At 59.0% G+C, this 27,146-nt stretch overlaps 2 protein-coding genes across 4 annotated transcripts in view; both read right to left on the bottom strand.

Annotated features, from left to right (window-relative positions):
• POLR3K (RNA polymerase III subunit K) overlaps positions 1–27,146 on the bottom strand; it is a 181,344-nt gene that overhangs the window by 126,596 nt on the left and 27,602 nt on the right. The window lies entirely within an intron of this gene.
• KATNIP (katanin interacting protein) lies at positions 1,677–26,977 on the bottom strand. 2 transcript variants are annotated; one of them, XM_063143096.1, is made up of 27 exons: positions 26,892–26,977; positions 25,753–25,829; positions 24,685–24,854; positions 23,996–24,087; positions 23,466–23,600; positions 21,930–22,052; positions 20,662–20,902; positions 19,960–20,103; positions 18,555–18,757; positions 18,190–18,293; positions 17,303–17,390; positions 16,603–16,815; positions 15,389–15,529; positions 13,001–13,853; positions 10,247–10,984; positions 9,134–9,342; positions 8,630–8,705; positions 8,033–8,210; positions 7,014–7,179; positions 6,645–6,802; positions 6,402–6,466; positions 5,925–6,035; positions 5,409–5,548; positions 4,416–4,517; positions 3,599–3,759; positions 2,335–2,423; positions 1,677–2,016 (listed from the first exon to the last, which is right to left on the bottom strand). In XM_063143096.1, the coding sequence occupies exons 2-27, from the start codon at positions 25,812–25,814 to the stop codon at positions 1,958–1,960; spliced, it is 4,821 nt and encodes a 1,606-aa protein (XP_062999166.1). In that variant the 5' UTR covers positions 25,815–25,829; positions 26,892–26,977; the 3' UTR covers positions 1,677–1,957. The 2 variants fall into 2 exon arrangements, with proteins under 2 accessions (XP_062999166.1, XP_062999167.1); XM_063143097.1 differs by lacking the exon at positions 26,892–26,977 and adding an exon at positions 26,456–26,742.

Here is a 27,146-nt window from a genome sequence, read left to right as displayed (position 1 = left end):
TTGTGTGCCTTTTCACACAAAGGTCCACTCCTGGTTTCCACCCAACTTCTCCTTGCTTCAGCAGCCAGAGAGAAAGACGCCACACTCCCAGCTGCTGCTGCAACATCTGGAAGGCAGCCAGGCTCGCCATCTCCTGCAAGCCGCCCAAAGGCCTGCCAGTAGATGCCAACGTCCCTTGTGCCCCCGCCCTTGGCTGTGCAGATCACCCTTTCTCTCCACCCCCGCCTTCGGAACCATCCTGGGGGAGCCGGCCGCTGCTCCCTTGCCAAGCCTTCCAGCCGGAGGGGCCCTGGGGCTGATCACCAGAAGGCCTCCGGCACCTAGCCTGGCCTGCCGGCCTACCCGGGTGTGCCGTGCTAAGGAAAAAGGCAGATGTGGCGGGGAAACACTCCTGGAAGTGTGACCCCCCCCCCCCACACACACATTCTGTGAATGCAGCAAGGCGGTGGCAGGATAAAAGCCTCATCCAGAAGCACCCTGCTCACTTTGATAATGGCGCGGGGAGGAGCAAGCAGCCAGGCAGGCAGGCAGCAAAGGTAACCGACGCAGGGCCACCTGGCTACCCCACGCGTGCCCCCCGGCTCTTTGCGGACTTGAGATCTGGCCATAGAGCGGGGAGGCCTTTGGTCTTCAAAGCAGCTCCAGGGTGGGGGTGGGGGTGGGGGTGGGGGTGGGGGGGACTGCAGGATGCCGGGGGCCTGGCCCCATCTGGGGCGGGAGCAGGAGCCACCTCTCTGCAATCCGCTTAAGCAGCCGCCGTGCTGGCTCCCGCTGCGCTGTCCCCCCGCCCCTTGCAGCGCCTGGCCTTCAGCCGCAGGTGCTGGAACTAAGTGGGTGATGGAGGGCTGCTGGCACTGCGGGCGGGCCCCGGGCAGCCCCCCTCCCCGCCACCAGGCCAAGGGCAGCAGGCAAGGCCATCGCCACGTCCTCCGGTGGGGCAGCATGGCAGAGGGAGGCCTCCCCGCCCCAGGGAAAGCACCGGCACAGAACCAGCCAAAAAGCGGGAGAATGAGGCAACTGTGTAATGAGGGGGAACGGGAGAGCGGCAGGCAGGGGTGAACGCCCCCCCTCCCCCCCACGGCCCAGAAAGCCATCACTGGCGACGCCGTGACCCTTCAGAGGCGGCATTCAACTGCCGGCTGCTCCCACCCCCTGGGGGCTTCACAAAAGAGGGCTGGGGCGGTGGGTAGTGCAGCAGCCGGGGACGTCCCTACGGCAGCGGTGGCTCTTCCTCCTCCTCCTCCTCCTCCTCCTCCCTGCAGGCTACTGCTCGCCTCTTTGCCAAGCCTCTTTGCCAGCCGCCCCGGGTTATAAATAGGGCGATTGCACAGCGGCTCAGCAGCGCTGAGCTCCCAGCTGCGGATTAGCACACACTGTCCGGGCCAGGCTTGGCTGCAGGCCCAGGCCCCCATCGGCCTGGGCCCAGGTCTCCCAGGGAGGGAGAGACGGAGAGGACAGCATCACATTAGCCCTGGTGCACGCTTGGAGAGGCATGTGGGACAATCCGTTCAGGGCGGGATTTATTGGATGCACCCATGGACACCCCCCCCCCCGGTGTAAATGCACCGAAGAGGGTGGGCGTAATGGCACACTGAGCGCTCCCCCACGCCGGCCACTCCCCCTCCCCCCTCTGTACGAGGAGACCCTGAGGGAGCAGGGGAGCCGTGTCCTGAGCCTGCACGGGCCCACGTCCGCCGTCTGCCAAGGCCTCCCGTGGCAAGGCACCAGCAAGCCGGGGCTTCAGGGAAGAGTTTTAATGGCTCTGCAGCAGAGGGGAGGAGAGGCTTCCAGGTGCAGCAGCCCCAGGCCCGGGGGCACAGACGCCGCCAACGCCGCCATCCGGGTCTTCTCGCCGAGTCGCTCCCTGTGCAAGCAGCCAGGCCCCTTGGGTAGCAAGGCAGGGGGCCAAGTAGCCGAGGGCTAGCAGCTGTGGGACGCTAGCCCCATCCTCTTCTCATCATGGCCTTGTCCTCCGCAGCAATCCTTTGTCCTGAATGCAGGTTTTGGGCCGAAGAGCTGGGGGGGGGGGGGGAAGGGAGCTTTCAGCTGCTGCCACCGCCGCCGCCACCATTGCTACCACCGGTGCCCACAAGGACGCCCCAACCCTTCCCCGCCTCCAGCCACCCAGGCTGCCCTCTTCCAAGCCACGTCCTCGAGGCGTCCTCTGGCTCCTGCCCGGGGATGGAGCACCATGGAAGAGCTGACGCCACTTGCTAAAAGGATGGCAGGGAGGGGGCAGCCCCCACACCACGTGCTCGCCCCCCTCCCCGGCTGCCGTCACCCCATGTTCTCCTCCAACACCGTGCGCACAGCAAGAGCAGGCCCCAAACTCACCCGGGTCAGCAGCCACCTGCCTCTTTCGGGAAGAGGAGATGACCTGGTTTTCGTTCATCATCCGCACATCCTGGTCTTCCATGTGGTTGCTGTCAAGCCAAAAGAAATGGGCAAGGGGGGCATCAGCACAAGGCTGGTGGGGCAGAGCGCCCCCAGGAGCAGCCCAGTTCCCAGGGCCAAACCGGGAGGGCCAGGCGCCAGAAGGTGGACGGCCCGTGGGATCCCGACTGGGACCGTGGTGGGAGTAAAGCCCCTCACCCCCCACCCCGTGGTGCGCCCCCTCTCCACACCTATTTAGTAAAGCAAAAACAAGCAGCCAAGGGTGACACGTTTAGTTTGGCTGCCACACGCACGCACACTCGGAGCCCCAGGATTAAAGATCTCCACTTGCCAGAACGGCCGAGGGTGGAGGGAGGCAAAGTCTGGGAGGTGGGAGGGGCGAGGCAACAGCAGCAGGGGCCCTCCCCCTCCCCCCCCCCACCCAGGCGGAAGGGGCAGAAGGCAGACCGGGCGGCCCTGGCTGGAGCTCCAAGCAGGCCACACGCCACGTCACCCCACATGGCTGCCCCCTTTCGCCAGCCCTCCCCCCTCTCCGGTGTTGGGAGTGTCTGAACGAGGAACTCTTCCGGTGGTCTTGGGAGCCCCAACGCCATGGAAGCGGCAGGCCCTTCCCCCCCCCAACCCCCACCACCCTGGCCGAGGGGCTGAGGGCCTGCCGCCGGCCCCTGCTTGCCACGGCCCGTGCTGAGGCTCCCCTTCGCTGCCTCAGGGGATTATCCAGCGGCAGCGATGCTCAACGAGAAGCTCGCCTCAGAACATGCTTGTCAAATCAGATTACTGCTTGTCATTTGCTTTCATTTGACCTTTACGGTGGAGGATTTCACTTTTTATTATATTCTCTCAGGTTGAAATCCCTTCCCTGCAGCCCCACGTTCAGCAGTATTAGCTTTTACGCTGCACAGAGATGGAAGGAAGCTGATGTGAATCACAGCATCAGCAGAGAGAAAGAGGGGCAGGGGGCGGAGGGAGCAGCAGCACCCAGGCCGAAAAGCCGAGGCTCCCGGGCTTGGCTGCAGAGACCCCTTTGGGGGAAGAGGAGGCAGGGGCCGCTTGGTAATCCTGGGGCCCAGAGAGAGGGCCGGGTGGGCTGCTCGGCGGCCCCTGGGGCTCAGGACCAGAGGTGCTTGAAGCTGATGAAGCCAGGCTGCCTGCTCGGGGCTTATGGGGGGGGGGGATTCCACGACCGAGGTCCCCCGGGGGCTACCTGAGGACGGTGTTCTTCTCTTGCCGGCAAACCTTCTCGTCGTCCGTGAAGAGGATGGTGTGATGCGGGACCTCGGGCTCGCAGGTGGGCAGGATGCCCTGCACCAGGTGGCTCACCACCTGCAGGACGCCGTTGTACACAAGCAGGTCGTCCACGAGGAGCTGGGCACCAAGCAGAGGCGCCAATGTTACCGGCTGCACCGCCTGAAGGGCTGTCCCACAGGGGCCCCCGCCCGCCTGCCGGCCCGCCCGCCACTGAGCCTTTTGCGAAATCGCAGACCCACCTACCCACCCCGTGGCCATGAGAGACAGGTGGGAACACCGCTGTCTGCCTGACACCAAGCCCGGCCCGCCCAGGGTCACCTCTGCCCCCAGCCTTCCGCCCTGGCTGCTGTGTGTTCTGCTCCCATTTGTTTGGCTGCTCTTTGCATCAGCCCCGGGGAAGGGGTGGAGAAGGCCCTGCACTCATTCACTGTAAACGGATTCCCTGCATTTGTCTCTTCTCCGAAAATACCAAGTACCCTGTGCAAGAGCAGAGCCCCTTTGGCACGCAGCAGCTCCGAGGTCCCATCCCTGGCAGCCTCCCTGGTGGAAACAAGGACCCTGAGATGGTGGTGGTGGTGGAGGAGGAGGAGGAGGAGGAGGAGGAGGAGGAGGAGGAGGAGGAAGGGCCCTGGCAGCAGGGGAGCCCCTGCCAGGCACAGGGGCCGCCCAGGGTGGGCACCCAGGAGACCTCTTTCCATGCTGGGGCCAATGAAATATAGACACCGACACCTAAGAGACAAGGAGGCAGTGCGAGTTCATGAGGCAGCACTTACTCCAAATTCCTTGACTCCTCTTTGGGGCGTCTTTGCATAATTCCACAGCTTGATCATGGAGACTGTTGTGGGCAGGTCAAAGATAACGTAGACACGGTTCACCTGTCATCAGGAGCAGACAAATAAGTCAGAACAGAATGTAACTCACTGGGGCAAAGACATTCGCTCAGGGCTGCACAGAGGGCAGCCAGGAATCATAGAATAGCCGAGTAGGAAGGGGCCTACAAGGCCATCGAGTCCAGCCCCCTGCTCAATGCAGGAATCCACCCTAAAGAGAGCTTTGGCTATTGGGCGGTATAAAAATGAAATAAATAAATAAATAAATAAATAAATAAATAAATAAATAAATAAATAAAGCATCCCTGACAGGTGGTTGTCCAGCTGCCCCTTGAAGGCCTCTAGTGTGGGAGGGCCCACAACCTCACCAGGCAACTGGTTCCATTGTCGTCCTGCTCTAACAGTCAGGAAGTTTTTCCTGATGTCCAGCCGGAATCTGTCTTCCTTTAACTTGAGCCCGCTATTCCGTGTCCTGCACTCTGGGAGGATCGAGAAGAGATCCTGGCCCTCCTCTGTGTGACAACCTTTTAAGTATTTGAAGAGTGCTCTCATGTCTCCCCTCAATCTCCTCTTCTCCAGGCTAAACAGGCCCAGTTCTTTCAGTCTCTCTTCATAGGGCTTTGTTTCCAGACCCCTGATCATCCTGGTTGCCCTCCTCTGAACACGCTCCAGCTTGTCTGCGTCCTTCTTGAATTGTGGAGCCCAGAACTGGACGCAATACTCTAGATGAGGCCTAACCAGGGCCGAACAGAGAGGAACCAGGACCTCACGCGATTTGGAAGCTATACTGTAGTGGGGGTGGGGTGGGGGGCTGGCCTAGCCAGAGCTGGTGAGGGGGGGAGGGCAAGGCAGGCCAGGTCTGCCCCCGCTGAAGGCAGGCTCCTCCAAGGAGGCGGCGGCTGCCAGTCCGGCACTCACGGGCCAGGGCACGCATACCAGGCCGGGAAGGATCGGAGCCAGCCACATGTGCCTCCCGTCGTTGGCGTCGTTCATGCCATTGATGAGCTTGTCTGGCGTCCGGACATCTCCACAGACACCTTCCAGGACGTTGATGCTGTCTGGGAAAGCAGCAATGTCTGCAGCACCAGCCTGTCAAGGGCGACCCCTGAACCGCCACAGGAGGTGCCCAAGACCGCTGGCCAGCCAGCCTCCCCTCCCCCTCTCTGGCCAGGCGTGCCCACCAAGGCTGCCCGCTGGCCTCCAGGCCCTCTCCGTGCTTCCGTGGAGGCAAGCCCCACGCCCCTCGCGGGGACTGGCTTGCTCCTCCGGCTGCCTGCGAAAGGCTCCCTCCTGGGAGAAAGCAGAGAAGCCAAGAGGGCAGGGAGCTGCCAGGCCCCGTGGGGGCCCAGGAGGCAGGGGCCGAGAGAGGCCAGCAGGGTCTTGCCCGGAAGGGCCCCTGTCACACGCGGGGGATAGTCTGCAGGGCGGCCCGTCTCCCCCTGGGAAGGATACTGTTTTCATTGAGGGAAATTTTCTCTCCGCATTCGTTGTACAGCTCCAGTCCATTCAGGCCCATGTAGTACGGATCGCCCCAACTCGTGAGAAGCTGGAACTGGAAAATGACTGGCCAAAGGGCGTTGAGGAAACGGTCATTCAAGAAAAACAGGGCAACCCAGGCGAGTCTCTGCTTCAGGATGGACTGTAAGAAGGATGCCCATCTGGTGGACGCTGCACGGAGACGTGCCTGGAGGGGGAAGCCCCGGACCCATGGGGGGTGGGGTGGGGGGGTGGATGGGGGACACGACTTTCCCACTTGGAGCGCCAGGAGCCCCGTGACCCTGCTGGTCCCTGCAGTGAAGCCAGCGGGGTGTGTGGGTGTGTCACGCCCCTCCCTTCAGGCAGTCAAGGCTCCTGCCTCCCTCTTGGGTGGAAGCACAACCCCCAGAGACCCACAGCAGGAGGGCCGGAAGGCAGCCCAGCCAAGGATACACCCGCGGGGCATCAGCGGAGCCTCATAGTCCATGCTGGCCTGCTCCGCCTTCTTCGCTTCCGTCCTGTCAAAAGACGAACGCGCACAGCGTGAGGGAGGAGGCCCTCGGGACAGCCGGCGCCCCGCCACACCCGCGCCCGCCCGCCTCCCTCTCACAGGGGAGCCCCGCCACCAGAACGGGCCTCTGCGGGTGGGGGTGGGGGTGGGGGGAGAAGGGCCCCCTCGCTGCCTGGCTCTCTCACCGCTCACGTGTGGGCGTCACCGGGGGTCCCGCCAGGTAGTCCACGAAGAGGATTTCTTGAGCAAAGTCAAAGTGGCAGTTGCCGGGCCCTTTGCGGACCAGGAAGCCTCCTGGGGGTGAGATGCAGCAGCCGTCCAGCCACACCTGGGCCACCTTTGCCTGAGGACGACAGAGAGCACGGTCCCACTCGAGGAGAGCTGTGGAACACGGCTCCCGGGAAGCCCTGGGCCGCTCTGGGGCCCGCATGCCCAGCTCCACTGTCCAGAGAGAGCACAGCCTGCCCATGAGAAGCGGGGGGACGGGGGACGGACACAGGCAGCAAGGCCCCCCCTCCCTCCGACGGCAGCCGCTGCCGGGCCCCTCTGCTTACCCCTCGGTACGTGTCTTCGGGGGATTTATTGTAGTTCCAGATGCGAAGGCCGGCCACCGTTTCCGCTTGGGCGAAGTGGATGGTGACCACGTGATCTTCCCCCGGGCAGAAGGGAATGAGCCACATGTGCTCGTCTTCCATGGTGACGTTGGTTCCATCAATTAACCTAGGAGAGGGAAACAGAGACCAGCCCCTGGGCAGGGGGTTCCTGCAGGAAAGGGCAGCCCAAGACGTCGCCCGGGGAGGGGGCCCGGCGTTTCGGCGTTTCACAGGGGAGAGGAAATGTTAATGGGGGGGGAGGGGGGGAACGTAAAGATTCCGAAATGAAGGCGACAGGCTCATTCCAATGACCCCCCCCCCCAATCTCTCAAGCCTGACTTTGGCCCCAATTCGGATTGGGATCTGGCCGGCATCAGTGGCCGCCTGTCCACTTTCACCATTCCAAGGAAAGACACCCCTGCGGCAGAGGCCCCCATTTGTCTTGTCTGCCAGCTCCCCCGAGGCGGCTCCTGTCTCTCGCCCGCAGGCTGCCCGCCTGGGCTGATTAGGAAGGCAGCCCCTGCTCCTGCACCGCCACAGTGAGGCGGAGACTGGTCGGGCCTGGCGCTCGCTCCCAGCAGCACCAAGAGCACCGGGAGATGGGACGTTCCCTGCTGCCCCCCGCAGAGGAGCCTCCTGCTGGGGATGGAGGGCCACGGAGACCGCCAGATGCACGGAGCTCCCTCGTTCCTGGAGCTCCCTCTTGTCAGCCGGGCCCTGCTCGGCCGGAACCACACGTGGGGCAACGGGCACGTCGTGAAGAAGCGAGCCCAAGAGAGCGCTCTTTGGGATGAGGCACCCGGCAGGCACCTGGCAGCCTTCTGGGGCAAGGGGCCTCTCCCCCTGGCAGGGCGCCAGGTTCTGCATCAGCCCTCTGAATTCTTCCCTCGGCAGGACCGGCCTGCTCGGAGGCAGCTCGTGGTTCGGAGCCGTGGCTCCTGCTCGCCTCTCCTTCCCTCCCGGTCTGAAGAGATACTCACTTGTCCAAGGTCCGGGAGTCGTCCGTGTACTCCGCGAGATCGTTCAGATCCCGAGGGGAGGCAGAGAGCTGATCCGCAGAGAACAGGATCGCTTGTCCCTCCTTTCCGACCACTTCGAGCCCCGTCAGCCCAAGGTAATGCGAGTCTCCCCAAGAAGCAGTGAAGTTGAGCAGAAGGCCTAAAAGGAGGCAGACGCGGGGGTGATGCCCACTCCCGGGGGATGTCTCGATGGGAGCGGCCCTCACCTGGCTCCAGGAAAGGGACGATGGATTTACACAGCCTCCTCTCCCAGGGAAGTGGGACAACCGGGCAATGCTAGCTGGGGCCCGAAGATCCCGGGGAATCCACTATTCACAGGCGGGAGACGCAAGAGCTTGGCCAAAGCAGAAAAGGGCCCCTCCCTTCCTCCAGGCGAAGCTGCTGATTTCAACTGGGGGGAAGTCTGGGGGGAAGGTGATGTCCTGGCGGGGAACCGGGGAGTGCCCGCCACAGCCTGCTCTGAAACAACTGCCCCAGCTCTGGTCTCGTGTCCAGCGTGGCGGGGGGGTTGCTACAAGCAATGCGAAGTCTTGCAGGGAGAAGCAAAGGAAGACCTACACTTTCCCTCGTAGATACCAGGCTCCTTGGTCACCATCTCCGGGACGGACTCTGGCACGGCCTCTTGCTTCTGGCTCTAGAAAAGGTGGGAGTTGTTATTCTTTTGTCAAGGGGCGAATCGGACCCAAACGTGGCCCATCCCCCTGCAACTGAAGCTCTTGCAGGCGGAGGACATGCAGCAGGGGGATTTGTAGGGTACAGAGCAGCCCACAGCGAAGCGACGATGCGCTCCTCCGCTTTGTGGTGCAGGGAGCCACGTGGGCCACCTGGCTGTCCCCCAGAGGCTCTGGGGGGCCATGGAGAGCAAGGGGGAGAAGCTCCTCCCAGCCGCCGCCACCACGTCACTGGCGTCCCCTCGCTTGGCAGCAAAGATCTGGGCAAGGATCCATTTCTACAGCCGTGTGTGTCCCCTCATCCTCTTTGCCGACTTTTGGCTCAGCCTCACCACTGTTCCGGCCACATGAGGGGCCAGGGAAGACCCATCGCCCTCAAGAGGGGCCCTACCCGCTCAACTTCTGTCCTGGAACCGGCTTGCGTGAAGGGTCTTTCATCCCCCTCTCCGTCGGCAGTCCTCGGCCTCTTCAGCTCTTCCTCGTAACTCAGGCTGCCGACGCTTTCTGCTCCCTCATCGTAGGACTCATCGTAGCAGAAGATGGCCTCCAGAATATCTTCGTCAGTTGTGAACAGGATGGTGTCTCCAAACTGCTCTGGAGCTGAAATACGGACAACCCTGTGGTGACCCCCATGTCCCACGTCCGCAGCCCCAAGTGCCGAGGCCCTCCCCACCTCTTGATGCTGCCCCCGCCACAAAGGAGCCACACAGCCACGGCTGGAGATGGAGTGCTCCATGCTCTGGACAGGAGCCCCCCACCCTCCTCACACTCCTGTAGCACGAACAGCACAGCAGGCCGCCTCCACGTCAGGGAGACGTGGCACAAGGTCCCTGCCAAAGGAGAGCTCGTGAAGCGGCTGCACGGCCCAGGAAACGCTCTGTGGGCTTCCCACAGAGAGAAAGGTCTGGGGCAAGGCTGCTTAACGCGGTCGATCAGAGCAAAAGAAGCGAATGTCGACTCAGGTCAGGTCCAGGTTGACCACAGGGAGCCACTGCGAACGCTCTGGGAATTCCCTGTCTCCAGGGCCTGCCGGAAGGTCCCCATCCCCCAGCGACCTGCCAGGAGGGAGCCAGGGGGTGCGAGAGAGGAGGTCGTGCTGGGGGGGGGGGCTCTGCCAGAAGGAAGAGGGGCTCCAGGGACACGTGTGAGCAGCCTCCTCTCAGGCCCGGGGAGACTCTGTTCAGGGGAACACAGGGACAAGGAGGCCTCTGCAGACAGGCCCCACACTCCTTTCCTCTCCAACCAAGTCTGGGATGGCCCAAGGGGAGGAGGAGGACCGGCTGTGTGGCCGCACACCTCCCTCAAGGCGGCCCTCCCTGTTCCCGCAAGAGCTGGGGTGGGCCGACGGCTGGCTGACCGGGGCCAAGGGCGAGCAGCCATCCCTGCCAGCCTCCTTTGCAAGGCAGAATTAAAAGCAGAACAATTAAGGGCTGCAGAGAAAGAGCGGTGGTGGTGGTGCCCCCCGCCCCACCCCACCCCACCCCACCCCACCCCAAGCCCGCACCTCCGGCCAGCGTCCCAGAAGCCTTGGCAATCTCCCCTCTGAAGATGCACCGTTCATCCAGCAGCATGGAGACGTCCTTCACGCCTCGGAAGGAGTGGATGCGAGACTTGTTATAGTTCCAGACGCGAATCATGGCCAGCTCGCAGGGCGTTGCGAAGTCCAGGGAGAGGCGGTGGGGCTTCCCGGGGGTGAAGGGGGCCAGCCACAGGTGCATGTCGTCCTGGGTCCGGTTGACCCCGTCCAGCAGATTGGCAGCCACGCGGGGGTCCTGGCCGTAGGCTGGCAGGACGTTGATGTCTGGCGGGTCGGCGCTGACGTGGGCCACGGGGACGGGCTTCCCTTGGGAGCTGAACAGCTCGATGCCGTTGAGACCGACGTAGTGCCGGTCCCCCCAGGTCGACCGGATCTCGATTCTCAAGCGCTGCCCAGAGGGCAGGACTGGGATTTTGAAGTCACTCCCGTCCTCCGGGTCCGGGCAGGTCTCGCCTTCCGGCCACTTTGGCCGCCCACCGTCGTCCCTGAGCCGGAGCCTCGGGTTTCCTGGCCGGCTGATCTTCTGCTGATGGAGAAACTCATCGAAAATGTCCCCTTGGAAATCCATGTTGGAGATGCGGCCGCGGTGCGAATGGTTGAACTTCAGGAGGGAATTCCAAGAGTCCTGCAGAGCGCGCTCCTGGGAGCCGGACCACTTGGCGCGGGAGGGCCTCGCGCAGCCCTTGCCAGGCAGGGGAGCCTCACCTGGAAGGGAAAGCCCAGAGGGCAGCAGCCCAGTTCACGGGCGCCGAGGGGCGGGGGGGCCACGAAGAAAGCCAAACCCTGTGTGCGCAGGTGCAGAAAGGAGTGGGCAAACAGGAATGGTTGACACGTGCTCACATTTTTAAAAAACACTCTTTCAATCAATCATTAATAACAATGAGCCAATAACAGTAGCCCTGAGTTGACACTGGGTCTCCCAAAGGCCATCCCGTCAGGTCGACACAATGTGCGAGGGCCTGGCAGAGACACCCAAGAATAGGGGCTTTGGGGTGGGACTGGGGGGGGGCAGAAAATGTGCCCCAAACTTCCTTTGATGTTAGGATGGTCAAAAGACACCCTACGATCAGTGTTTCTGAGGCACACTGGGAGGGTGGGGAGGGGGGCCAATGTGGGGATAAATTCTTGCAGCAAAGACTCTGCAAAGCCTTTGGAAATCGGTTGGCAAAATGGACTAACCTTTCCCAATTGTCGGTTTTATAGCAAACAAGCCACTTTTAACTAACACTAGAAGGTTTTTAAAACATTTTCTGCAACCTTTCTGAGTGCTGGACCCACAAACGGCCTGGGAAGGATGGGCCGTACGTGACTCTGCTCAGGTCCAGAGTTGCCGGACATGTGACACAGTTGTACAACTGCTTTGTGGTGAAACAAAGATTGTAAAAAGGCAGGAAACGGAATTGCAGAATCCTTCCGTGCCACTGGAACGAACCGGACAAGGAGCGTCAATTTTGCCTCACGTGGTCCTTTCCTGCTGTTCAAGGCATGAATGTGCAGCCAAGAGTGGCCGGTTTCAATTCCTCACAAGATGAAGGAATCTCATTAAAGGATTTGTATCAGATAAAATGCATCCCTGAACTAGTGAAAAATGAGAATTTAAGCAGAGAAAATGAAGAGCGGTTCAGAGCTTCCAAAGATAGGCTGCCCTCTCCCTTCACCTGCGTTGCAGATTGCTGCCCCCTATGAAGAAATGCCCCCGGCCCGCTCTCAGTGCCCCCCTGAGCTCCTCAGCACAGCTCCACCTGACTCTCCCCTCAAGGCAGAGCATGAAGCTGGAGGAAGGGGCAGCCCACTGCAGCTGATGGACTCTGGCAGTTGAGAAAGGAAGACAGACAGGCCTGTGGGTACACTGGCCTGGCGAAACGAACAAGGCCTTGTCCTCAAAAGATACTGAGAGCAAAGAAGCCCACCCCCGGCATGTCTGTCCTCTCCTCCTTTGTACTCCCCCTCCAGCGCTCTAGCAAGGAAGGCCTCGACCAAGGATGACCTCTCAATGGGGCCGGCCACGAAACCCTCCCTCAGCCAGAGCCAGAGCAAGAGCAGACAGCAGCTGAGCGAGAGGCTCGCAGCACCGTGAACAGAAGGCGCCAAGAGCCCCCCGCCAAGCCCTTCATGCAAGGCAGGGAGGCCCGCCTGTCCAGCCGGAAGCACACATCCGCCCCCCACCCCCGGCATTCCATGCCTTATCCTCATGGAAGCTGGATCTCCGCCCCTGCTGTTGTTATGACCGGGATGTTATGGACGGCCACCATAAGGCAGCCACATCCCCACCGGAAAGGTGCTGAGAAACCCCCCCCCACAACCCCTCCCCCCACGAGGGCAGCCATCTCTGTGTTCTCAAGCCGGACCCTTTGCCAGGGAAGGCCGTTTTTAGCAGCTCCGATTCGGAGGAAGCGGCACGCGCAGGAGCGCAACTCCCGCAATGCCATGGCGCGTGCTGCCATGGCGCCCCCGCCTCAGAGCATGCCAAGGACCCGGAGGAGGGAGGGAAGGAGGGAGGGAGGGAAGGAGGGAGTGAGCCCGTGAGGAAGAGCCCACGAGCCAAAGGGGAGAGGCTGGGGCAGAAGACCACGGTTTCTGTTCGTGGCCAGCAGTCCAGCACTCGCCGTGGCAAAGGGTGCTTCCAAAAGAAAGCCCCTTCAGCTCCCGCTGGTTGGCCGGCTGGCCAGGTGACCTCATGGAGACCCTGAGGGAAGCCGGCAGGTGCCAGCCAACTCTTACCTGCATCAGGTGGCGCTTCCTCCCCGCACAAGGCCTGGCTGGGCTCATCCTTTCCTCCGCCTCCAAGACTTCGTCCTGGAGGAAGCAGCTCAGCTGGACAACTGCACTTGGAGGGCAGCGGACTCAGGAAGTCCAGGTCGGAAATCCCTTTCCTTGCGCTCCCTGGAGGGCGCTTCCCATCCACATCTGGGCCCCCACTGCTGGATCTCTCAGGCTCCGCGTGGCGGAGAGGGGGGCTCCCATCAGTTGTTCTCAGGGAGCCCCTCTTGACGCTCTCGGGGGGCAGCTGGACTTGCAGGTCCAACAGGGGCTCGGGTGCAAGCCACGGGGGCAGCCTCTGCTTAGCCGAGCAGGCCGGGCTCTCTCCTTTTGCCTCGGGCGGGGGCAGAATCCAAGGAGGGGAAGCAGGACCGGGCAACTGAGACAGCTTCCTCCCGGAAAGTTTTTCCATTTGCTCACTCAGGGAAGGGCCATCCTCAGGCTGGTCAAGTCCCGCAGCCTCTGTTGGGAAGGCGCTCTCAGCACGTGCTGTGGAACCTGGGTCTGATGCTGCCTGGAGACCTTCCTCCAGCGGAACAGGACAGACGGAGTTCCCCTTATCCTGGGGACAATCTCCTTCCAAGGGAGGTTTCAGGCCTGGCCACAACCCGCCAGGCTCCTGGCTCCGGTCCTCAGTGGGCCAGCCCCTCCCCGCCCTTCCCTTGGGAGGGAGCGAGGTGCTTGCCGGGAGGACAATGGTGGTGCAGCTGCTGCCATCGGCCTCGGAGGTCACACGGCCTTTGGGCAGCTCTCCAGCAAAGATGAGGTCCCCATCCACATAGACGAGGACGTTCCTTGCTCCGATACCAAGATCCTGAAGGAACACAGAGAGACAAGATGTGGACCTGTGCTTTGGGAGATGCATTCATTTACAGCACTTCCTTCCTTCCTTCCTTCCTTCCTGATGAATCCCAGATTGCCGTGTGTCAAGAGACACATCCAGTCAGCAGGGAACTGAAGCTACGCTGAGCAGCTTCAGATGCAACACATGTTTCGCCCCCGGCTAGGATCTTCCCAGGAATCAAACACGCAAGGAAGGTCCTAAGAAACAGGCTGCATTTGGACATTCAACTACACCAAAGATGAACAACTTTTTTGCCCCCGTGGCAATACTTTTTTACCCCGTGGTATGAGGTTGGCTTGTTTCAACAAACCATCGTTCAGAGTAGGATTTGGGCACAGGCCCCCGGGTCAGGACAGGGGCGCGCATGAGCCTGAGGCGTGCTGAAACCCATCCTGGTTGGGGGCTGCCTGCTGATGGCTAAGGCCTGGGTGGCGCCCCCATCACCCACGCACAGCCTCCCCCACTTCTCACAAACACACGCACAGTCAGTCAGATGCACCCAGTGCTGAGAGAGGACTGGCACTCAGGGGGGGGGGTTGCCTGTCTAAAGAACGCAGACGAACAACCTGCACTGCACCGTCTGTCACTACCTGCCACCTCTTTGCAGGGGATCGTGGCCTTTCTGATGCCAGAACTGCTGCCTGTTTTAAAAGCTCAGAAAGCCGTGGCTCTTTGTTTCCATGCTTCCACATATTTGTGCAGCCATATGTGCACCTCTGTAACAGCACAGATGTGAGCCAGCCAGCCAGCGGGTGGGGGGTGGGGGTGGATCAGGCTTAGCTCGCCTATAATCCAAGATGGAAAATCCTCTTTCACGCAGCACCTGGAGCCATTCTGAAGAAATAATCCCAGCAGGCTCTCTGGAGCAGTGTTCACAGGCAACTGGTGCCATCTGCTGTGGGAGGTGGCTTTTGGGGCACAAAACGCGCGAGAGCCCGGGCTACGCGTGTCGGCACAGTATGCCAGCTGAGCCGGGTGTGCAGCAGGCAGGCAGGCAGCTGGACCTCCGGAGCTTGGGGAGAAAGGCTCAGGAAACACAACCCAAGGGGGCAACACCCCCACCCCCCACTCCACGAGGACTGGCCGTGCTCAGTGGCCACAGGATGACTGCCGGGGGTGGGGTGGGGTGGGGAGGGGGGGTCCTGAAAGACGGCCTGGCCTGGCCGGCAGACTCTGTGTCCCGCTCGTTCTGTTTCACTGCAGCGGCAGCTGCCAGGGCAAGAGACACTCGGCTCGGAACGCCTCTCTCAGGCGTGCTTAAAACCAGAACCAGAACCGACCCTCGTCCCCTCCAGACTCTGCAGTTCGGGAGGGATCACGGCGTCTCAAAGGCAACGCCGGTCGGGGCCTTTCCGCAGCTTGGAGTTAAAGCAGGGGCCAGGAGGAAGCCCCCCCCCCCAGTGCAGCGCTGCTTGGGCCCGCCTCCCTCCTCCTGCCCTCTCCGCTAGACGAGCACGACGGAGGTCCGGAACGGAAAAGCCGCGTTCAGAGGTGCCGCCACTTACGTCAAGAACCGGGGCGCTGTAATTCCAAATCCGGATCTGGGAGAGCCCAAAGTTGTCTGACAGACTGGGATTCCGCACCACAAAGTACAGCTGCACAGGAGGCTGGAAGAGGCACGTCCAGGGGAGATGGTCTCTGCTGACCTGTAACACAAGACCCAGCCGTCTTCTCGTGGGCTTTTGCCCAAACGTGCAGCAAGTGGCCAGGGAGAACAGAGAGGGGCCGACAAGACCCTGAGCGACGCCACGTTCCCGTGAGGGAGGGCAGGCCTGCCTCTGCCTGCGTGTGAGCAAGTGGCAGGATCATCGCAGCTCCAGGAAGCCTGCCTGGAGATACAGCTGCAGGTCAGGAGCAGGACTGTGTCCATTCTAATCAAATTAATCAGCTTTACCGCTTGTCAGGACCCTAACAGGACACTGACGTACGGATTAGCGGGCAGAACCTTCGATGGGGGGGGGGCATTCTGACCACCTCCTTTCTGGGAGTCGATTAGTCCACCTGGCTGGGCGCCAAACATTTCTCAAGCACACCGAGTGCCCCGATGCAGAGCATTACAAATCCAAACGTTTGAAAGCCTTTCGCAAATGCCGTGCTTCAAGTGACAGGATCCTATCAGCCGCCCCCACCCCCGCCCCCTGGTGTTTCTTTATTCTCCCTGATAAAGCTAGACCGGTCGCTCCATCACTGCACTCCGAGCCAGGGGCCCCACTCCAAGGGGAGAAAGGGCTCCTCGGCCCTCAGGCTGCTCATCCCATGCCCACCCTGCAGGCCTCGCCCAGGGCCCTGGGTCAGGGCTTTGCTGCGCGGAGACCAACAGGCGCCTGCCTGGAAGGCAGCACAGCCAGGCACCCTCAAGAGCCCCCTCGACGGTTCCAACTATTACTCCCCAGAACTTGAGCAGAAGAAAAGAAATGCCTAAAACTAAGAACGTCCGAAGAGCCCTGAGGCTGGATCAGGCCAAGGGTCCATCTCGTCCAGTGCCCTGTTCACCCACTTGGCCGGCCAGCTGACGACCAGCAACCCACAAGCAGGACCCGAGTGCAATCGCACCCTCCTGCCCATGTTCCCCAGCAACTGGAGCACGCAGGTTTACTGCCACTGGGGCCACGCTCCTTTGGGTAGCCATTTGCTCATACAGAGGGGCAAAAGGCAGCCGCTGAGGAGGAGGCAAGGGCTCCCACGGTGGCTGCGTGCGGAGCAGGGGCGGGAGGCTTACGTTCAGGCTCCTGTTGACCAAGCAGCTCAGCTCTCCGGGCGAGTCGGCGTGCCGGATGTCTACATCGTGAGGAGACACAAACACTTTCCCGTAGCGCAAGTCCAAGAACTCCACTTCGGTCAGGCCCACCCTCGTTGCACTCCCCCAGTTGGAGAGGATCTCGAGAGTGATATAAATGGCGTCCCGGACCTCCCTCTCCGGTTCCAGCTGGTCCTAAAAGGATAAATTGGAGGCACTGCCATCAGTACAGACCTCCAGAGGACAGGGATCTCCCTCGCGCAGCAGGAAGGCAGAGAGGGTGGCGGTGGGGAGCTGGGCCTGTCCGCATGGGTCCTGCCGCGTGCCCCACAGGGAGCAGAGGACCCCTGGGCCCTCCCACTTCCGAGATGCCAACAGAACACGCCCTTCCCTGCTTGCATCTCTGCGCAGTGCCGATGGAATTCCAGCGGTACAAATACATTCACACGTTTTCACAGCTAACGGAGCTCCTGTTCTAGCCAGCAATTCCACTCCCTGAGTTGTCGAGTGATGGCGTACAGATGGTCCCATTCCAGCTCTCAGTGGAGCGAGTGTGCTGGACACCCCCACCCACCCGCCCACCCTGTTCCTGCCTTCCTCTCCCCTCGTTCAGCCTCATTCCTACTGAGCTTGATGACAAAGACTAGACTGCAAAGCTGTGGCTTCGGGACTCATTTCCTACCAGAAGGTGAGGCTCTGGCTGCTCAGGGCCACGGCAGGCGGACTGGCTCTCAATCTCCTGCAGCACTTTCAAAAGCTTCTTCTGCTGCCTGAAAGAGGAGGTTCCGTGCTGAAGAGATCACAGGGAGTAAACGCAGCCCTTGCCCTGGTGTGGAGGCAAGGCCTTCCAGCCCAGGCACGTGGCAGGCATCCCCGAGACGCACCGACGAAGGCGCGCTACCGAGGGGCAGAGCAAACGGCGGTGGTTCCCACGTGCTGAGCCACCGACGCCTGCCTTTACTGCGGAATGGCTCGACCCCTTGTGCCGAGATGTGGGGCAGCCAGCTGCCCTTATAGAACGGGATGAGGCTCGTTTGGATTGACGGCGGACGGGCAGGACCTGGGCTGGCAGGAAAGGCACATTCCGGGCTTTCAAGACTCAGCCAGTTGAGATGCCGCTCAAGACACCTTTGGGGAGCGAATCCCCGAGAAGTGACACAGTAAGCAGGGAGTCACAACACCCAGGCACTGACTCAGAGCTTTCATGTGCCACCACCACCCGCTCCCTGAAAACACCCTCTGAAAGTCTCTGTGTGTGTGTGTGTGTGTTGGTGGCAGAGGGGAGAGCTAGCGGCCAGCTCCTCACCTCCGGATCTAGAACTGGCCCAATCCACCACAAGCACATCCGTGCCTGGGCCTGCCACACCCACTCCCGCGCATGTTCCAGCCAAGGCCGCTTGCGCCCACAATTTCCTCCTCCGCTGATTCCCAGGGGGTCAGACCTAGCAGAGGCAGTGCCTGGCAGGTCAAGCCGCTGGGGCCCTTGCATGCGGAGAGGAGGCGGTGCTCCCTGTGTGCCTCCCCTTCATCCCGCCATTGAGAACGGACGAAAAGAAAGCCCCACGCCACCTGTTCCCAAGGAGTCCAATCCTTTCCATGGCCGTGGAGACGGCTTTTCCTTCCCGCTGCTGTTTGGGAGGCTCAGCTGTGGCAGGAGCGGATAGCAATGGCAGCTGTGCAAGAGGGAAAGAATGGGCAAGCTCAGCAGGGCAGGCTCACGCCCTCGGCCCCAGCCGTCTCCTCAGTGGCTCTACAGGAATGAGGACCACGAGTCAAGCCCAGATCGGATAGGCACAGCACCCAGGCTGGCCAATCAGCCTGACGGACCAAGCCTGCAACGGGCAGGAAGCTTCGGAGACGGACCCACTTCCTGGAAGGGGGCGCCATCGCACTGGCCCTGCTGGGCAGGCAGAGAAATCCCTTCCAATACTGACCTCTTCACCAGTGGCTGGCTCCAGCTCAGCCCTCGGGGAGCCAGCCGAAGTCTCCAGCTGCCGACAGAGAATCTCCTTCTGCAGGGTCTCATTTTCTGCTTGCACGGCTTTCAGGACCATGGAGGCCGAATGTGCAGGGTCCTTTTTCGCGCAGACATTCTTTCGAGTTGCTGAGAGCGGCCTTTCTGACCGGCTTATTGGCCCTGACATCCAAAAGAAGCAGAAAATCTCTTCTGACCACCTTCTAGAAGTTCGGGAACCTCCCATCCTAGACAGACCCACTCCAAGGCTAAAAGGGCCGCTGAGCCCCAGGGGAGGAAACTCCTAGATTCTGACTTGAGGGAAACTCAGCCTCGGCTTCCCCTGTGCTTTGCACAGGTCAGGACACTCAACCATCTTCCTGGTGCAAGCTGCCAGCCCCTCAAGGATGTGAGGAAGGCAAAAGCATCCCCCCCCCCGAGAAGCAATGGCCATTTCCACTGAGTAAACATCTGCTAGCTCTGAGGGCCTGACCCCGTACGGAACAAGAGGAAGGACAAGTTCCACCCAGATCCCAGCAGCTGAGGACAATAAGGCCCCTGGGCCATGTTGGGGGCAGGGAGGGAGGAAAGGGGAGTGATAGCAAGAGCAACTGTCAAACAAGACATGGAGAATGCAGGCAGGAGGCCAGGAGCAGCAGAGAAGCCAAAGAGGAGGAGGAGGAGGAGGAGGTGGAGGAGGCTGTAAAGTTTCTGTGGGCCAAAGTCAACCCAATGTAGCTATGCCTGTGCCAGGCACAGCTAGGAGAAAAGAATACCCTTAACAAAGCAGTCTCTCAAGGAGGTTGCAAGCTGAAGAGGCAGGTGGAGTCAAGGTGCATTTCTGTGATGGCAGCAGATACTGAAGTACATTTGCAAACTGTAAAAGTTGAAGAGAGGAAAGTGGGAGGCAGCAGGAAGCAGCAGAAAAAACATGAATAACCAAAATGCCCTCTAGGGAAGGAGCATTTGAAGCCAGATCTGAGCGGGGGGGGGGGGATCTGGTGGCTGGAGGTGGCTTTTCAAGTGAGTGTCCCAAAGCACAGGTGTACTTTAGGGGTGGTGGTTTCCACATCTGCACCTGACGCTGCTGGGAAACGACACGTCACAAGGGATAAATAGGCCCGCCTCCTCCGGAGCGTGACAATCTCCTTTGCCCTCTCCTCTCCGGAAGGAAGCTCTTGCCTGCTACGCTAATGAGAGCCCAAGGGGCAGCCGGCATTCGCGTGTCAACAAAGAGCATCCCAAGCCAGGCCCTGAGGAAGAACCAGGGCAGGCGCCTGGCTGCTGCCCCTTTCCACCAGCACAGCCGCCCTGAGCCTCAGCTTCTGCTTTCCCCACAGGCACTGACGCGTGGCTGTGAGACAGAGAACGACCGCCTCCCTTACTGGAGGGGGCTGCTTCCGGTTCCTCCGGGTGCAGGCACTCCGCCGCAGAGAGGGGCCGGGCCATGTGGCTCAAGGGCCTGGTGGGGACGTAGTGTTCCACGCTGCCCTTCCTTTTTGCAGAAAGGCTTCGCTCTTTCTTCACACCTGGAGGAAAAACAAAAGAAGAGGTTGCAAATTCTGCTTCATTTAGGAAAGAGCACGGTTGCTGCAGCTGGCAAAGGCAGGAGCAATCCAGCTTCTTCGGAGTGGTGGGACCCCCATGGAGTCCGCAAGATCACATGGAGGCCGCTCCATCTCGCAGGCTCTTTTTTCTAAATGAAGGCCAGAAACAACACTCGTTTCAGGACATGGCGGAAGCAGAGCGTGTGGGAAAGCAAGGCTAACTCGCAACAGGGTACCCTCAACTGGCACATGAGGGTTACTCTCCCGCCCTGCCCCCCACCTCTCTCTCTCTCTCTCTCTCTCTCTAACACACAGTCAAACAAGACAAGAGGCAAAAAGTTAAGGAAACGGCAAAAGTTAGTTTTAATTTTTCTATCAGAACCTCAAGGTGGGTCTGCCGATGTTTCTGTTAGGCACGTGAAAACACCTTCTTCTCTTTCCAGCACTGATGTGGCAGCTTTCGGTGGGAGCCAGGCCAAGCTGCCTTTGATTCTGACGATGTTTGCCAGGAAATGGGCTGGGCCGCCCCACTGGACTTACTTGGGCAGTTTGGCTTGAATTCCAGCACGACGAGAGAACCGGGAGCTTCGCCGCAGCTCCTTCCAAGCTCTGCGTCGCTGAGGCCTGGCCTGGCGCCCTCACTGGGATGTGCCAGGGCCCCTTCCGCCTCAGAGGGCTCAGCGGGCACGTCCTCTTCCACAGAGTCAGAGTCCTCCCCCTCCGAACAGCCCTTTTCCATCCGGGTTTGACTCACAGTGAACTCCAAGCTCCTCCGGAGTTCCTGGCACAAATTCCAGAGAAGCAGGTAGGTCAGCAACCTCAGAACGGCTTTGCAAAAAGCAACAACCAAGATTCAAGCTATGATGCTATTTCCACTTACTTGGGAGTCAATCCCATCAAAATGTATTATTTACTTGAAACATCCTATAGCACTTTATATTTTTTAAAAAAATATACAAATCAAATAATACAAAAATCCTAACTGTAAAAACAAGATAAAACCCCAGAACAATTAATAATAAATACACTACACTATCCAATCTGGCAGTATGTTTGCTGACAGTTTCCAGCATGGGACATGGGCTCGTGCCTTCTGCTTGAGGGGAGGCTCTCTCTTCAGGTGGAAACCCTCTTCCAGGTGGCTCCCAGATGGAGACATCACCGAGAGGGCTTCTGCCTTCGTACCTGAAGGAGCAGGTGTGTAGACACCACTACAGACCTGCTCCTTCGGGGGGCAGGTGATCCATCCAGAACAGGCCACTCACCCATTTACCATCCCTGGGGACCACCCACCGACAGGGTCTCCGTCCTTGCTAGGATTCCGTTTCAGCTTATTGGCCCTCATTCGGCCCACCACTGCATCCACCAACGGGACTTACTTCTGAGCAGACATATTTGGGATTGTGCTGTGAGACACCTTTTACCAGCGGTGGCAAATCGTGGCCCTCCACAAGCTTTGGCCTACAACTCTCACCAGCCCTAGCTAGCAGAGTTAATGGGGAGGGAGGATGGGGCCTGTAGACTACAACACCTGGAGGGACATAAGTCGCTCCCCCCCCACCTTATATCCAACATGCCTCTGCCAAGTAGATGAATGGGATGAAGAAAACTCTGGGGAAGGGGCCGTCGCTCAGCGGTGGAGTCCCTGCTAGGAAACAACTTCCACAGCAATATCGGAGGCCGCTTTCCACTGAATCAGGCCCTTGATCCATCTAGCCCATTACTGTGGACACTCACTGTTAGGGTGAGGAATGGCCACGACCAGCGGAGCTTTTGGGCCAGGCCATCCCGCCAGGGCTGCTCAGTACCTTCACATCCTCAATGCTGAGAAGCAGCGTTCCCTTTTCAGCATCTCTGCTCAGGCTTTGTTCCGCCTTTGGACCAGAGAGGATAAAGTCACTGGGGACTGTGCTTTCCGGAGGTTCGAGGCTCTGGAAACAAAGGCAAAGAACGCTCTGTAACCGCAGGCAGAGATCTTGGCATTCTTAGGAGATGCAAAGCGCCAAAAGTGAAAAACAGGGGTGCCGAGGGCATCCTCCAGGCTACACTGCCATTCCGATGGTGGGGGGCAGGATAGGTACCCCAGGCCCTCCAAAGATCTGATTCTACAAATTCAGTTTCTGTGAGGAAAAAAACATGTGCATGGAAACACACCAACACTTGCAAATGCTGCTGAGAGAAATAAGAAATAGGTGCAGCACACAGCTGGAATTCTGCAAAGCGCAGCAGTGAAACTGTCACGGCCACCTCTGTGGTGAAGGAGCTTCCTGAGGCTCACTGTAGAGAATGGGGAAAAGCTTATTTGAGTCACCTCCGTGCCCTGGAGGGGGACTAGGAAAAGGCCACTCAGTGCCGAGACGCTCCTCCACGGACACTGCAGGATGGAGCAGCAGAAAACGCCACGGGCAAATGAGGGACGAGTTCCACACCTCCTGGGGAAAACTTGAATCACTTTCAGGAGGCCGTAACGGGATGGTGGTTGGTTTTTAAAGTTACACTACACATAGTTTAAATACCGCAGACGTTCCAAGTCTAAAAGCAAAACAGCACAAAGGAGCTTCTGGTCAAGGGCTCTTAATGGCGCGAGCGACTGCTTCAGTTGCTGCCTGAGTACACAAGACCCACAAGATTCAGACGTCTGGTGGGAGACACTCGTCTCTCGCTCCTGAAAGTGCTTCAAATCCCTCCTCAGCCAAATGCTCCATCAGACTGCTGGGGCGGGGTTATGTGTCATGGCTGCGAGGACTGAGAGAGGGGTTTCCAACAGCAGCAACTCCAAGGAGAATTGGAACGGGCTAGAGGCCCACCACAAAGCCTTGGATCCTACACTTGAATCCCCAGAGTCGACCACTGCCCTCTGACTCCAAGGAGTGGGCCTTGGGTTCCTCCGGTGAGCAAGGAAGCCTTGGGGGGTATTTCCCAACCAGCTCCTCACCACCCACAGCCACTGAGGAAAAGGGCAGAGGAGGAGGAGCTGCCAGAAGGCCCCTCCTGGCCTGGCAATAAAGGCCTGCCATGTAAGCTCCTTTTATCTGCTGCTGGACTGCTCTCCGTGGTCCTGAATCAGCCCATTCAGGACCATGGAGAGTACCCAGAGCCCTGTCCAGGGTCCTGAACCTGTTCTGCCCCAGAACTACTTCACCTGCCACACCACCCTGTGTCCCTTCGCCTGAGCCATCGCTCGGTGGGGATGACGGAATCCGCAATGGAACCCGACGTCCTGGGCCTACCAAGGGACGTGAATCCACCTCACGTGGCCTTTTGGAGGCGGTAAGAGCTTCTTCATGCTTGCACATGCGTTTCTCCTTCAATGAGATGCCTTTTATGAGGAGCCACACACATACCTGGGAAGAGTCATTCTGCTCACAGTCACTGGACTGCAGGGTTAGGCTTTCATACAGTTCAAAATCCTCGGAGTACGAAGGAGGAGGAGCAATATGGAGTCTAGAGCCGCTTTCTGTCTTGATCTGCACGGCTTTCTAGAAATGGAGAAAAACCATATTGTGCGTGTAGTGTGGCTCCAGAGGAATAAGTCACTTTGAAAGCCCAAGGAGTCTGCGACGGCTTTTGTGTGGGCTAGGGAAATAGAGCAATTAGCCCTTGGGGCAGGGTGACATCAGGGGTCATCCTTCCTGATCTATAGGGGGCTGATGAAAGGCAGCCCCTCAACAGAAAGGTGCTCATCTCAGTGGTGCAGAAGAGAGATGGGCTGTTGTCAAACAGGCTACATGGACAAGATCCAAGGCGCTGCCCATGCGATCTGCAGCTGGTCTTGCTGCCAGATACACTTTTTAACAATTGGAGATGCCAGAGACGGAAGCTGGGCCCACCGCTACACACAGCTCGCACCTCGGTCCCTCTTGGTTTTCCATACCTGGAGCCACTCCCGGCGCTGGATTTTACTTGGGGCACTCTGTGTGCTCCTCCCCTGCACATCTCCTCTTAACAGGGCTCTTGTACCAGCATCTGTAAGGGAATTTGGGGCAGACAGGGTTGTATAACTAGAAGGGGTCAAATATCATCAAGGGGCATCCCCTGCCCCACAGCACGACCCTCTGTACAGCAGGCACCTATGGACCAAGAGGAACTGCAGTAATGTTGAGAGAGTTATCGCACGTGAAAAGGGGAGATCAACCCAAAGGCAATGCCTTTCGTTTCCTGTCTCCTATTCTAGGCATCACGCATGGCAGAAACCCCGCCTGTCCAGAGAAACCAATCTACCTGTATGTGGCGTAATGCAGGGATGAAATGACTCCATGCCCTGCTCGATCTCTTTAAAAAACAACAGTCCTGTATTCCCTACAGTCCTGGGATGCGTGTCAAATTTACAAAGCACGAGGGTGAACTTGGGAGGACTTCTTGATCCTGAGTCTCTGCTCTTGCTTCACAAAGTAAGCAGTGCCGTGTTAGATCGAACCAAACTCCTCCTCCTCCTCCTCCTCCTCCAGAATTCTCTGTCCCATTCCCAGGGAATGTGAGTGTGAGGTGTGAGTGAGGTGTGACTTATCCAGTATCTGTAGCAATCCAAGGGTGTTTAAGTATAATTATCATGAAGGAACTCACAGTTTGCCCTTGGTGTTTGTGTACCACCTCTGAAAAGGTTTTGAGGGCCGACTTTCTTGTGATGGTTACTTAGTTCTGAGTTGGCACCATTCACATAGAGAGTAAATCCTTGTTCCAGCTGCTCCAGCCTGATCTGCAGAGGATCTTTTCTTTTGAGTTGTTTCAATATCCTAGAACAGACAAGGACACTAATTTCCCTATCTGGGGCTTTCAGAGGGCCATGCTCTCTCTACAGAAAAGGTGGCGTTCCTGGTAATGACTAAAAGGAACAACTAAGTATACTGACTTACTGCTTGATTTACTACCACTTCATGCATCTGTATCTTGTTGTTTTATTGATAAACTCTTATGGTCCTCTTATGGATCAGTAATTAGTTAAAGAACAGAAAGCAGAGAGCAGGAATAAATGGTGAATTCTCACAAGGGATGGATGTCAATGGGGTCCCACATGGATCTGCATTGGGACCAACACTTTTCAACTTGTTCATAAATGATCTGGAGCAGTGAAGTGGCCGAGTTAGCTGATGACTGCAAATTATTTAGGGTGGTTAAAACAAAGAGAGATTGTGAAGAGCTCCAAAAGGATCTCTCCAAACTGGGAGAATGGGCATCTAAATGGCAAATGCAGTTCAATGTAAACAAATGTAAAGTGCTGCATGCATGTTAGGGCAAAACATCCCAGCTTCGAATGGGATCTGAGCTAACGGTGACCAACCAAGAAAGAGATCTTGGGGTTGTGTCGGGCAGCTCAATGAAAATGTCAACCCAGTTTGAGGCTCCTATAAAAAAGCCTAACAAATTACTGCCTAAAAGTTATCCTCCAAACAACTTCCTGCTGTACCGTCTGAGCCTCCCTTGCCAATCTCATTTTTTGGTCTGCAGGAGAAAAAGGTATGGAACTGCAGGAGTGCTGTATGGCTCTTGCCTATGCAGAGGGAGGAAAATAAAATAGAACTTCAAGGTCTGAGACAGATTTCTTCCTGCCAGGGACTTATCTGGATACGATGGTGATGATTCAGTAGCTGTGCCCAGTGCCCACAAAACCAGAGCAGCCATTCTTCAGCTTACCTGTTTCTCTGCTGAAGTAATACTATGTGCTCGTCATGTCTCTCATCAAAGTCCGTCACCATGTCCTTAGCTTAAGCCTGAAATACAAAACCAGAATAAATCTTTGCAGGCTTCCCATGGCTTTTCAGAGTGCCATGCAGCACGATCCTGAGCATATTTACTTGGAAGTAACTCTCGCTGCATTCAGTTGAGCTTACTCCCTACATGAACAAATGCCTTTAGGACTGCAGCTTTAAATCAACAAGCTCAACTCCAGGGCCTCAGGGCCTGAGTTCAGACGACACGCTAATCAATGGTTGTTTCCCATTCTGTTCCTATTACGCCCCCAGTTGATTAGTGTGTCGTCTGAACTCAGCCAGTATGTCTACACAGCCTGAGATGCCAGCAACCACTTTGCAAATTAATATACACACTGAAGAATCTGAGCTGTTAGGTAACCATAAACTAAGTGGAGTCGGTGGGAGATGCCTAGCTTACAAACCACAGAGCAGGGGCATTTTTAGAAGCTGACGGGGCAGCAGCCCAAACCCATGGAAATGGGGGGGCTGAGGAAACCGGCCCAACTGTCCGGCTAACGCAGCTGCCCCGGCTTGCCCCTCTATGAGCCAGCCAGTCCCCTGCCCTCCAGCCTGGTGGAGAGGAGGCCCTCCCACCCACCCTTCCTTCGGTCTGCAGGTGGCCTTGCCCTCAGGTGCCGGCCCACCTGCGCCGTTGTGCCGCTGCCCCCTCCCCCACTGGCTGCCTCGGTCATGGCGTGTTTCGCAGGGGGGGGGGGTGTCTTCGATGCCTGGCGTCTGGGGCGGCGATGGAGGCATTGAGTGCTGTCAGCATTGAGTGCTCCTCCTTGGGCCTAGCGTTGCCTCCTCTGCCTGCCCCATCGGTGGCTCTCGTAGGCCCAAAAGGGGGCCTTTCCCAGCCCTCCACAAGCAAAGGCGTCCTGGCACGGAGCTCCTGGAGGGCGAGCCTGGCCGGTTGCTGCTGCTGCTGCTGCTGCTGCTGCTGCTGAGCCCGGGGCCTCTTTCTCTGCCCGCCTCAGGCTGGAGGAGGAGCCGGCGGAGGCGACGCCTCGACCCAGGGAAGCCCCCTCCCCCTCGAGCGCCAAAGGCCGCCCCGCCGCTCTTTCGCCCAGCTCTACCCACCCAGCCACCCAAGTAGGCAGGCGGCCAAGCTGCGCTCGCCGGGGCGCCAGGGCTGGCTCACGCCGCCGCCTTCCTCCTCGTCGTCGTCGTCTTCATCGCGGCCGCCGCTTGTTGGGCCGTTGCCGTGGTTACCCTCGGGCAGCCAGACGGGGGTCGCGGGCTGTTGGCGTCACTTCCGGCGCGCCAGAGGCCTCCCATTGGGCAGAACGGAGTTTAGGCGGGCGGGCGCATGCGCGGTGTCCCCCTCCTCCTCCG

Source organism: Elgaria multicarinata, chromosome 17 (genome assembly GCF_023053635.1).
Source record: "Elgaria multicarinata webbii isolate HBS135686 ecotype San Diego chromosome 17, rElgMul1.1.pri, whole genome shotgun sequence".
Classification (NCBI taxonomy): domain Eukaryota; kingdom Metazoa; phylum Chordata; class Lepidosauria; order Squamata; family Anguidae; genus Elgaria; species Elgaria multicarinata.
The sequence above is the reverse complement of the archived record's forward strand: the minus strand, read 5'-3'. Positions and strand labels throughout refer to the sequence as shown.